The 12,340-nt window shown below is 52.2% G+C and overlaps 1 protein-coding gene across 3 annotated transcripts in view; it reads left to right on the top strand.

Moving 5' to 3' along the window:
- ST14 (ST14 transmembrane serine protease matriptase) overlaps nucleotides 1–12,340 on the top strand; it is a 327,081-nt gene that overhangs the window by 130,596 nt on the left and 184,145 nt on the right. For 2 of the 3 annotated variants that reach the window (XM_078681947.1, XM_078681949.1), the window contains exon 2: nucleotides 3,924–4,083. In XM_078681947.1, coding sequence (XP_078538073.1) covers nucleotides 3,924–4,083 — 160 coding nt within the window. The remainder of the gene's footprint in view (nucleotides 1–3,923; nucleotides 4,084–12,340) is intronic. The other variant, XM_078681948.1, reaches the window with a different exon arrangement.

Below are 12,340 nucleotides of genomic sequence, written 5' to 3'. Positions count from 1 at the left end.
CATACCATTACTCTGCTTTATCTTCTCCCCCTCATCCTTCGAAAGGGGAGGCGATTCTCCATTGGCCTCGAAAGAACTTTAAACTTTTACATTGCTTGTACCAAGGAACACCATGTGGATAATCATCTTTCTGCGACAATCTCTGGGTGAGCAAAGGGAAGGCTTTGCATAAGAGGACCTTCTCAAAGTGGATTGTTCTCTGCATCAAGATGTGCTACGGACCAGTGTTCTCCATGAAGTTTACTTCTCAAACCGACCACTTTAAACGTTTGACACATGGTCAATCCAGTGAAACGGTGCACGTTTTTGTTTGCTCTACTGTGCTCTTGGGATTTCAGGCCACAGCCTAAAATTATTGTCAAGAGGAAATTACAAGAGACAATGCTTTACAAAACCTCAGTTACATGATTGTTTTAATGGATGGAGCGTAGAGTCTCCCTTTTATGTACAGTGTCCGGATATTTTTATGTCCAGATGCAACAGCTGTTTCAGGCAAGCAACATTTCAAATCACTGAGTTTGATATTTTGAATACATTCTCAGGTGTCAAACATTTAAGAATGAAGGAGCTTGGCAAATGTTTTTATTTTAATTTTATGAAATTCAGTAGTTTGCGGATAATAAACCAAAGTGATGTGGTTTGGTTATATAGGAAACATGTATTCAACATTATCTTGTCTTTTACACCATAATTTTCCTTTCATTTTATGCCATGCGAATTGCATGTCATGAACATTTTGAATTCTGTTATTGAATTGCCTTATACATTAAAAATGTTATGTTTAATTCTATCTAGTAGACCTGCTATACAAGTCTGTAGTTAAAAAAATAATTTAGGCAATGATTGATATGGATTCATCATTTTTTATCTTTGTTTGGATTTTCATAATGTTCCCTACTCTATAAATCTGTTTCTAATTATTACAGGTTATAAGCCCTATCAACAGGAGCAATAGTGATTTCTTTCCAGCCCGTAAAATAGAAAATCTGAATTATATCAATTTCTACTGCAGAAATAAAGACAAATGCACAAATGTTGTCAGCCAATTGGCACATGGTGGCTTCACTTTTTTTAAAGTTAACCTCTCTTAATGAGTCCTTAGTTTTTGTGCTACTCAAGGAGCATTTCAGTCTGTTTTGATTGGATGCGTTGTATTTATTTACTGCTGAGATCAGACCTTGTATTGCAGTACGTGAGGGGCTATTTTCTCTCTTTCTGATTTCCTGCTCTTTGTCCTTCACTACTCTGTTCATTGGAAAGCTTGATTCCCCCCTTGCAGCCACATGTTCCCTGGCTCCTTTATGCTCTAGCTGCCGCTGAATGCATCCACATGTGCAGCAGCCATCTTAGTTTGGTTTTCTTATGCTTCAAGAAAAATCATTCCAAGACGCTGCTGTGTTTGCATGCGTTAAATCATCTTTGGGGGGCGGGGGCGGGAGCTTTAGCTAAGTCAATAGGTCCATGCCTCAGTGTCCCAGGTGGGACCGCTCAGCTTTGCCAGTGCTTGTTACTGTAAGCTACCTTGTACGTAGGACTCACCACCAGAAATATGTGGGTTTAGGTGATGCATCTGGAACCTTCAATACATGAGATGCTATGCATAAATAGTCTTCTTTTAACATTCAGGCGTTTTAGGGCACTTTATAAAGATGGTGTCACTTGCTGAGCGCTCACAACCTGCTTAATAGATACAATCTGTTTGGGATACCATGCTGTCAGCCAAGTGGTTTTAAATTGGAGAGGGACATTGTCGAATTTAGAAAATGGATTCACTCATGCTACTTAGTCACTGGATTTGCGTGGTTTGAAGATCTATCCATGCCATCAAGGGTATCATGTTCCGTTCCCAGGCCTTCATTTTACTAACAAATACATTTTAGGGATTAACTCTTGGTTCAGTTCAACTGAACCAGCTGTACTGAAGTCCTTTATATCAGTGTCTTGTAGACATGAGGTGCTGGTTTAGATGACCGCGTCTCTTATGATGTGTGTAATGGCCACTAGCCCCCAAGGAAGACTTGAAGACCGGGAGCTTGTATGGCACTTTCTTTATTTTATCAGTGCCCTCGCCATACTGCCTTTTTCCCCCTCCTTCTTCCTGTCCCTCCCCTTCCGCCTCCGCCTGCCCTGTCCCAATATCAGGGTCCGGCAAGGCGACACAACAACGTGGTATCATGTGATAACCTTACATGTTGGTCAGCCGATTATTAATCTTTTTCTTTATTATTGATTTGGTGTTTCTCGCAATCGCTCCATCCTCTTGTGCTTCCCTAGTTGATGAGGAAATGTTTTATTTTACACCAAAGCCTTTTCCCTCCCCCTATTTAGTCTCCTTTCTGGCCCTACGCCTTCCCCTGAGCTTGGGTCCTGTGACGAGGCAACGACGGACAGAGCGGGGCCTCTTTCTTCCTGAGCTGGGTTCCAGGAGAGGTGAGGTACACTCCCTGTACAATTCGGATGTAAGATACACCAGTTGATACAGAGGAATACGAAACTGAATAATTCACGTATATCCTTTATAAATTGATTTATCATTCACTTTTTGTATGCAGTAGCAAACGTTTAGAACTTTGGCCCTGAAGAAAGCCGCGGAATCTTGTCCCTACCGGCTGAAGCATGTTGGCCCAGTATATGCAGTTATATGTTTAGACTGCTTCCTTTGCACTGTTCTTGGTTTTAGTGAGGGAAAGGACAATTTCTATTAACGTTTTCTATATTGATCCTTTACCCTTTTTTAACTCGCCACTTTTATTGTTTTTTGCACTGCACTTGATCCCACCACGATCAGTTGCTCATGGTCACTACAGCGATTGAGGGTATGACCCAATTGAGTATGGGTAATGGACGAGTCCCGATGATCAAGGGACATACCATCCCACTTTGGATGACCAAATGAGAACATTTGATCTACATTTAACGTTGATGGGAATCCAGCAATTCTCTGTATGGGTCTTACCAACAATCTGAGTAGGTCCATTTTTTAGGTTTGTCCTGTCACACATGTAGGCAGTAAGACTTATTAAGCCCTGTTAAGGCCAACTCACTTATGAAGGAGTTTGTAGCATTTCGGAGCATCTGAAGCTCCTACATAGACCCCCCAGTCTTTCTTGTTGTTAGCTTTGATATCATGGGGATATTATTCTGGGCAGGTCTTTAAATTTCCCTCAGACCCTTTTGTTCATCGTTTTGTTATTTATGGCCCTACGCCTTTACATTAAAGATTAAATTCTAGCACACTGCTGTCTTCTAGAAGATTCATGATGGACTCAGCGACTCTATACACCACCCCTCCGCCAACCTGTGCCTTGAGTCTGCATTGTGCTATGTTATTGTGAAATTTCATTGTTCAGCTCTTGTGATTATTCACTTTGCATGCTAGTTCGTATTCAAATTAAAAAAATCCACAAATAATAATGCAACTCCAAAAGTCCTGTCTAGCACAGGGCTTGAAAAAAATCCACTCGCATTGTCGAGCAAGATTTATTCAGGACGAGCTATTTTTAGTGACATGCCCTTTCTGGGTAGTTGAAAGTCGTCTTAACTTCAGTAACAGAATAAAAGTAAATGTAGGAAGAGAACTGACCTTTGACCTCTGTTTTGGAAAGTAGAGCAAATGTGACAAGATAACAAGATTAAAACGACTGGTATTTTTGTTAATGTGAAAAATGCGGTATGAGATTTTGTATTCGACCAGAAGCAATCCCTCCATGGGTTCCATAGGTCAAAGTAGAGGCCAGACACCGTTTTGACCTCTTTTCAAACTTAATTTCCTCCTGTGCATGGGCAGTAGGAACCATAGTGTTTATTGTGATTGTTTAAATTACTTGCCCTGCTTTTCACTCCATAAAGATCATGCACCAACATCATTTTGAAGTGTTCGTTCTGACCTCTATTTTTGTTTTTTTGTTTTGCTCTTCGCACAGAAGATGAACGGGTTTGAAGAAGAGGTTGAGTTTCTACCTGCTACGAATACAAAGAAGCTGGAGAAGCGAGGACTGAAGAGCAAACTTTGTATCGCTGCAGTCGTCATTGGAACATTGCTTTTGTCACTCACAATTTCATTGCTGGTTTGGCACTTCACAGGTAAGCATTTGTACTTTCATCCCATTCAGGTTTCTCTAAGCCTAGCACCTTTGGATTTTTGGAGCGGTTTGGGATTTGGATAGCTGTAGGATCCATCAAAGTCCGTTTAAGAATCATTTAAGTTGTCAAAGGATATTAATTTGCTCCCTCCCAATTAAGGTGTTGTTAATTTTGCTCGTCTTATCTTTTTACACATACCTCTGGCCAAACATATATATTTTGCATTTTTGCTATTTTTATCTTTTAATCAAATTGTGACCGGTAAATGTGAGTCTTGATAGTAACTCTTGATTATTATGAGGGTGTCAATGGGAGTAACCAGAATTGACCAGAACAAGATATAATCTGAAAGCACAATATTGCTACAGATGTAATCCTAGAACCCCATAATACAAACTAGCTTACAAAACCATATGCTAAGTGGCATTATGCTATTTTAGTGTTAAATGGGCAAGGTTGCTAGGGGTCGGGAGTAATTTAGCAATCAATGCAGCTGTCTTATTACTGCAAACGCATGGCTCTTTAGTGCTTGATACAACTAGAAAGACTACAATTGTAATGGGCTATTTCAGATTCCACCACTGACCTGGATGAAAATGCACCTTATATCAAGGGTGTTCGACTGATACTTAACAGTAATGTTTTCTTATTTACAGATGAAGACATTTCCTGCTGTAATGTGGCGATTTCTTAGTAAATTCAAAATTTAGAACAGGCAGGATTTACTATGACACTGACATCAAAATACCCAAGCCAGATGAGCTCGGCTGCATCTTTTGATGTTATTAGGACACCACGTTCCGTTCTGGACATTATTTAACTTAATGCATTTGGGAAGTTAGTATGTACTGGATGTTAGTGATGTATTATAGAAAGGGCCAGGCGGCAGGCAGCATGTCTAGGTGGAAAACAGTGCAGTATCTGGTGGACTTTTGAACCATCCGATTTTGATTCTACTAATTGCTTTCCCACTTAGAGATACGAAATACATGATTTTATGGAATCTGACAAATCTTGACCATGTCCTGCCACACCCAATCTGTTGTACACTAGCCAATCCTCCAGGTAGGGGTGTGCAAGTATTCCTGAGCTGTGAAGAAGTGTCACCAATGAGGCAAACCCCTTTGTGAATATTCTTGTAGCTGAAGTCAGTCTGAAAGGCATGACTTGAAATTTTTAGTGGGGCCCTTGATCACAGAACCGGAGGTATTGCTAATGGGGTATATAGGTATGTAGAGATAAGCATCCTGAAGATCTAAGGTGGTCATCCATTTCCCGGGAAGTACCAGGGAATTGTTTTGATGCAAAGCTTTAATTTTGAAGTGAATCTTCCTTTTGAAACAGTTCAGACCTTGAGGTTGTAGATTAGTCTGACGTCTCCTGAAGCTTTCAAAAACAGAAATACTAAGGAGTAGATTCCCTTGCCTACTTCCAATAGAGAAAACATAACTAAAGCTCACTTCTGAACTAAATCCCAAATTATCTGTGAAAGACCTTTCTGTTGAACAGAATCCCCGTGGCAGGCTATTGAATGTTTTCTGGAATCCGGTGGGCTCTCAAATTCCAGGCAACAGCCCCGACAAATAGCTGCCAACACTTAAATGTCTGTGGTATAATTTGCCTAAGTTTAATTAAAAAGCTAAATGTTCTTCCACTGGGACTCTGAGTAGGAGAGCAGCATAAACAGAACTGGAACTTATATGTAGTCACTCTGTGTGTGTGTGTGGCGCTCTGTGTGTGTGGCGCTCTGTGTGTGTGGCGCTCTGTGTGTGTGGCGCTCTGTGTGTGTGGCGCTCTGTGTGTGTGGCGCTCTGTGTGTGTGGCGCTCTGTGTGTGTGGCGCTCTGTGTGTGTGGCGCTCTGTGTGTGTGGCGCTCTGTGTGTGTGGCGCTCTGTGTGTGTGGCGCTCTGTGTGTGTGGCGCTCTGTGTGTGTGGCGCTCTGTGTGTGTGGCGCTCTGTGTGTGTGGCGCTCTGTGTGTGTGGCGCTCTGTGTGTGTGGCGCTCTGTGTGTGTGGCGCTCTGTGTGTGTGGCGCTCTGTGTGTGTGGCGCTCTGTGTGTGTGGCGCTCTGTGTGTGTGGCGCTCTGTGTGTGTGGCGCTCTGTGTGTGTGGCGCTCTGTGTGTGTGGCGCTCTGTGTGTGTGGCGCTCTGTGTGTGTGGCGCTCTGTGTGTGTGGCGCTCTGTGTGGGTGGCGCTCTGTGTGTGTGGCGCTCTGTGTGGGTGGCGCTCTGTGTGTGTGTGTGTGGCGCTCTGTGTGTGTGTGTGTGGCGCTCTGTGTGTGTGTGTGTGGCGCTCTGTGTGTGTGTGTGGCGCTCTGTGTGTGTGTGTGTGTGTGTGGCGCTCTGTGTGTGTGTGTGTGTGTGGCGCTCTGTGTGTGTGTGTGTGTGTGGCGCTCTGTGTGTGTGTGTGTGGCGCTCTGTCTGTGTGTGGCGCTCTGTCTGTGTGTGGCGCTCTGTGTGTGTGTGGCGCTCTGTGTGTGTGTGTGTGTGTGTGTGTGTGTGGCGCTCTGTGTGGCTCTGGCTCTGTGTGGCTGTGGCTCTGGCTCTGTGTGGCTGTGGCTCTGGCTCTGTGTGGCTGTGGCTCTGGCTCTGTGTGGCTGTGGCTCTGGCTCTGTGTGGCTGTGGCTCTGGCTCTGTGTGGCTGTGGCTCTGGCTCTGTGTGGCTGTGGCTCTGGCTCTGTGTGGCTGTGGCTCTGGCTCTGTGTGGCTGTGGCTCTGGCTCTGTGTGGCTGTGGCTCTGGCTCTGTGTGGCTGTGGCTCTGGCTCTGTGTGGCTCTGGCTCTGGCTCTGTGTGGCTCTGGCTCTGGCTCTGTGTGGCTCTGGCTCTGGCTCTGTGTGGCTCTGGCTCTGTGTGGCTCTGGCTCTGTGTGGCTCTGGCTCTGTGTGGCTCTGGCTCTGTGTGGCTCTGGCTCTGTGTGGCTCTGGCTCTGTGTGGCTCTGGCTCTGTGTGGCTCTGGCTCTGTGTGGCTCTGGCTCTGTGTGGCTCTGGCTCTGTGTGGCTCTGGCTCTGTGTGGCTCTGGCTGGCTCTGGCTCTGGCTGGCTCTGACTCTGGCTGGCTCTGGCTCTGGCTCTGGCTCTGTGTGGCTCTGGCTCTGGCTCTGTGTGGCTCTGGCTCTGTGTGGCTCTGGCTCTGGCTCTGTGTGGCTCTGGCTCTGTGTGGCTCTGGCTCTGGCTCTGTGTGGCTCTGGCTCTGTGTGGCTCTGTGTGGCTCTGGCTCTGGCTCTGTGTGGCTCTGGCTCTGTGTGGCTCTGTGTGGCTCTGGCTCTGGCTCTGTGTGGCTCTGGCTCTGTGTGGCTCTGTGTGGCTCTGGCTCTGGCTCTGTGTGGCTCTGGCTCTGGCTCTGTGTGGCTCTGGCTCTGTGTGGCTCTGGCTCTGTGTGGCTCTGGCTCTGTGTGGCTCTGGCTCTGTGTGGCTCTGGCTCTGTGTGGCTCTGGCTCTGTGTGGCTCTGGCTCTGTGTGGCTCTGGCTCTGTGTGGCTCTGGCTCTGTGTGGCTCTGGCTCTGTGTGGCTCTGGCTCTGTGTGGCTCTGGCTCTGTGTGGCTCTGGCTCTGTGTGGCTCTGGCTCTGGCTCTGTGTGGCTCTGGCTCTGGCTCTGTGTGGCTCTGGCTCTGTGTGGCTGTGGCTCTGGCTCTGTGTGGCTCTGGCTCTGGCTCTGTGTGGCTCTGGCTCTGGCTCTGTGTGGCTCTGGCTCTGTGTGGCTCTGGCTCTGTGTGGCTCTGGCTCTGGCTCTGTGTGGCTCTGGCTCTGTGTGGCTCTGGCTCTGGCTCTGTGTGGCTCTGGCTCTGGCTCTGTGTGGCTCTGGCTCTGTGTGGCTCTGGCTCTGGCTCTGTGTGGCTCTGGCTCTGGCTCTGTGTGGCTCTGGCTCTGGCTCGCTGTGGCTCTGGCTCTGGCTCGCTGTGGCTCTGGCTCTGGCTCGCTGTGGCTCTGGCTCTGTGTGGCTCTGGCTCTGTGTGGCTCTGGCTCTGTGTGGCTCTGGCTCTGGCTCTGTGTGGCTCTGGCTGGCTCTGGCTCTGGCTCTGGCTCTGGCTGGCTCTGGCTGGCTGTGGCTGGCTGTGGCTGTGGCTCTGGCTCTGTGTGGCTGTGGCTCTGGCTCTGTGTGGCTCTGGCTCTGGCTCTGTGTGGCTCTGGCTCTGGCTCTGTGTGGCTCTGGCTCTGTGTGGCTCTGGCTCTGTGTGGCTCTGGCTCTGGCTCTGTGTGGCTCTGGCTCTGGCTCTGTGTGGCTCTGGCTCTGTGTGGCTCTGGCTCTGTGTGGCTCTGGCTCTGGCTCTGTGTGGCTCTGGCTCTGGCTCTGTGTGGCTCTGGCTCTGGCTCTGTGTGGCTCTGGCTCTGGCTCTGTGTGGCTCTGGCTCTGGCTCTGTGTGGCTCTGGCTCTGGCTCTGTGTGGCTCTGGCTCTGTGTGGCTCTGGCTCTGTGTGGCTCTGGCTCTGTGTGGCTCTGGCTCTGTGTGGCTCTGGCTCTGTGTGGCTCTGGCTCTGTGTGGCTCTGGCTCTGTGTGGCTCTGGCTCTGTGTGGCTCTGGCTCTGTGTGGCTCTGGCTCTGTGTGGCTCTGGCTCTGTGTGGCTCTGGCTCTGTGTGGCTCTGGCTCTGTGTGGCTCTGGCTCTGTGTGGCTCTGGCTCTGTGTGGCTCTGGCTCTGTGTGGCTCTGGCTCTGTGTGGCTCTGGCTCTGTGTGGCTCTGGCTCTGGCTCTGTGTGGCTCTGGCTCTGGCTCTGTGTGGCTCTGGCTCTGGCTCTGTGTGGCTCTGGCTCTGGCTCTGTGTGGCTCTGGCTCTGGCTCGCTGTGGCTCTGGCTCTGGCTCGCTGTGGCTCTGGCTCTGGCTCGCTGTGGCTGTGGCTCTGGCTCGCTGTGGCTCTGGCTCGCTGTGGCTCTGGCTCGCTGTGGCTCTGGCTCGCTGTGGCTCTGGCTCGCTGTGGCTCTGGCTCGCTGTGGCTCTGGCTCGCTGTGGCTCTGGCTCGCTGTGGCTCTGGCTCTGGCTCTGTGTGGCTCTGGCTGTGGCTCTGGCTCTGTGTGGCTCTGGCTGTGGCTCTGGCTCTGTGTGGCTCTGGCTGTGGCTCTGGCTCGCTGTGGCTCTGGCTCGCTGTGGCTGTGGCTCTGGCTCGCTGTGGCTGTGGCTCTGGCTCGCTGTGGCTCTGGCTCTGTGTGGCTCTGGCTGTGGCTCTGGCTCTGTGTGGCTCTGGCTGTGGCTCTGGCTCTGTGTGGCTCTGGCTGTGGCTCTGGCTCTGTGTGGCTCTGGCTGTGGCTCTGGCTCGCTGTGGCTCTGGCTGTGGCTCTGGCTCGCTGTGGCTCTGGCTCGCTGTGGCTCTGGCTCGCTGTGGCTCTGGCTCGCTGTGGCTCTGGCTCGCTGTGGCTGTGGCTCTGGCTCGCTGTGGCTGTGGCTCTGGCTCGCTGTGGCTGTGGCTCTGGCTCGCTGTGGCTGTGGCTCTGGCTCGCTGTGGCTCTGGCTCTGTGTGGCTCTGGCTGTGGCTCTGGCTCGCTGTGGCTCTGGCTGTGGCTCTGGCTCTCTGTGGCTGTGGCTCTGGCTCGCTGTGGCTGTGGCTGTGGCTCTGGCTCGCTGTGGCTGTGGCTCTGGCTCGCTGTGGCTGTGGCTCTGGCTCGCTGTGGCTCTGGCTCGCTGTGGCTCTGGCTCTGGCTCGCTGTGGCTCTGGCTCGCTGTGGCTCTGGCTCGCTGTGGCTGTGGCTCTGGCTCGCTGTGGCTCTGGCTCGCTGTGGCTCTGGCTCGCTGTGGCTCTGGCTCTGTGTGGCTGTGGCTCTGTGTGGCTGTGGCTCTGGCTCTGTGTGGCTGTGGCTCTGTGTGGCTGTGGCTCTGGCTCTGTGTGGCTGTGGCTCTGGCTCTGTGTGGCTGTGGCTCTGTTGGCTGTGGCTCTGGCTCTGTGTGGCTGTGGCTCTGGCTCTGTGTGGCTGTGGCTCTGGCTCTGTGTGGCTCTGGCTCGCCGTGGCTCTGTGTGGCTGTGGCTCTGGCTCTGTGTGGCTCTGGCTCGCTGTGGCTCTGTGTGGCTCTGGCTCTGTGTGGCTCTGGCTCGCTGTGGCTCTGTGTGGCTCTGGCTCTGGCTCTGTGTGGCTGTGGCTCGCTGTTGCTCTGTGTGGCTCTGGCTCTGTGTGGCTCTGGCTCTGTGTGGCTCTGGCTCTGTGTGGCTGTGGCTCTGGCTCTGTGTGGCTCTGGCTCTGTGTGGCTGTGGCTCTGGCTCTGTGTGGCTGTGGCTCTGGCTCTGTGTGGCTGTGGCTCTGGCTCTGTGTGGCTCTGGCTCTGGCTGTGTGTGGCTCTGGCTCTGGCTGTGTGTGGCTCTGGCTCTGGCTGTGTGTGGCTCTGGCTCTGGCTGTGTGTGGCTCTGGCTCTGGCTGTGTGTGGCTCTGGCTCTGGCTGTGTGTGGCTCTGGCTGTGTGTGGCTCTGGCTCTGGCTGTGTGTGGCTTTGGCTCTGGCTGTGTGTGGCTCTGGCTCTGGCTGTGTGTGGCTCTGGCTCTGGCTGTGTGTGGCTCTGGCTCTGTGTGTGTGTGTGGCTCTGGCTCTGTGTGTGTGTGGCTCTGTGTGTGTGTGTGGCTCTGTGTGTGTGGCTGTGGCTCTGGCTCTGTGTGTGGCTGTGGCTCTGGCTCTGTGTGTGGCTGTGGCTCTGGCTCTGTGTGTGGCTGTGGCTCTTCAATCAAGAAATTTGTATAGCGCGCTACTCACCCCAAGGGTCTCAAGGCGTTTGGGGGAGAGGGGTCCGCTACTGCTCGAATAGCCAGGTCTTGAGTTGCTTCCTGAAGGAGAGGTGGTCTTGGGTAAGACGGAGGTGGATAGGGAGGGAGTTCCAGGTCTTGGCAGCCAGGTAGGAGAAGGATCTCCCTCCCATGGTGGCTCGTCGAATGCGTGGAACGGCGGCGAGGGCGTGGCTGGTCGATCGTAGCTGGCGGGTAGGAGTGTAGAAGGTCAGGCGGCTGTTGAGGTACCTGGGGCCCAGGTCGTGGAGGGCCTTGTGTGCGTGGGTGAGGAGACGGAACGTGATTCTCTTGCTGACGGGGAGCCAGTGCAGGTCTCTCAGGTGTCTGGAGATGTGGCTGTGTTGGGGGATGTCCAGGATGAGTCGTGCGGAGGCGTTCTGGATGCGTTGGAGTCTTTTCTGCAGTTTGGCTGTGGTTCCGGTGTAGAGGGTGTTCCCGTAGTCCAGTCGGCTGGTGACGAGTGCCTGGGTGACCGTCTTCCTGGTTTCGGTGGGAATCCAGCGGAAGATCTTTCGGAGCATTCGTAGGATGTTGAAACACGATGATGAGACGGCGTTGACTTGTCTGGTCATCGAGAGGGAGGAGTCCAGGTCGAAGCCCAGGTTGCGTGCGTGGTCCGTTGGTTTGGGTGCGCTGCCCAGGGCAGGGGGCCACCAGGAGTCGTTCCAGGCAGAGGGTGATGATCCCAGGATGAGGACTTCCGTCTTGTCCGAGTTCAGTTTCAGGCGGCTGTTCCTTATCCACTCTGCTACGTCTTTCATCCCTTCGTGTAGGTTGGATCTGGCGGTGGCGGGGTCGTTGGTGAGGGAGAGGATCAGCTGGGTGTCGTCGGCGTAGGAGATGATGTTGCGTTGGCGTGCGATGGCCGCGAGGGGGCTCATGTAGACATTGAAGAGGGTGGGGCTGAGTGATGATCCTTGTGGTACGCCGCAGATGACTTCGGTGGCCTCGGATCTGAACGGGGGGAGGCGGACTTTCTGGGTTCTTCCGGCGAGGAACGAGATGATCCACTCCAGTACCTTCTCTTGGATTCCGATGTTGCTGAGGCGTTGTACTAGGGTGCGGTGGCAGACAGTATCGAACGCTGCGGAGAGGTCCAGGAGGATGAGGGCCGCTGTTTCCCCGTTGTCGAGCAGGGTTCGGAAGTCGTCAGTGGCTGCGATGAGGGCGGTCTCGGTGCTGTGGTTGGCTCGGAAGCCAGACTGCGAGTGGTCGAGGGATCCGTTCGTCTCGAGGAAGGCGGCAGGCTGTCTGTTGACGGTCTTCTCGATGACTTTGGCCGGAAACGGGAGGAGCGAGATGGGGTGGTAGTTCTTGAGGTCGTGGGGTCTGCTGATGGTTTCTTCAGGAGGGCGCTGAGTTCGGCATGCTTCCAGCTCTCCGAGAAGGTGGCGGTGTTGAAGGAGCAGTTGATGATGTCCCGGAGTTGGGGTGCGATGACGGAGTCGGCCTTGTTGAAGACGTGGTGGGGGCATGGGTCGGTTGGTGATCCGGAGTGGATGGTGTTCATCGTGTGGATGGTGTCTTCGGTGCTGACCGGGGTCCAGGCGCGGAGGGTGGTG

Source organism: Lissotriton helveticus, chromosome 3_1 (assembly GCF_964261635.1).
Source record: "Lissotriton helveticus chromosome 3_1, aLisHel1.1, whole genome shotgun sequence".
Lineage (NCBI taxonomy): Eukaryota > Metazoa > Chordata > Amphibia > Caudata > Salamandridae > Lissotriton > Lissotriton helveticus.
The sequence above is the reverse complement of the archived record's forward strand: the minus strand, read 5'-3'. Positions and strand labels throughout refer to the sequence as shown.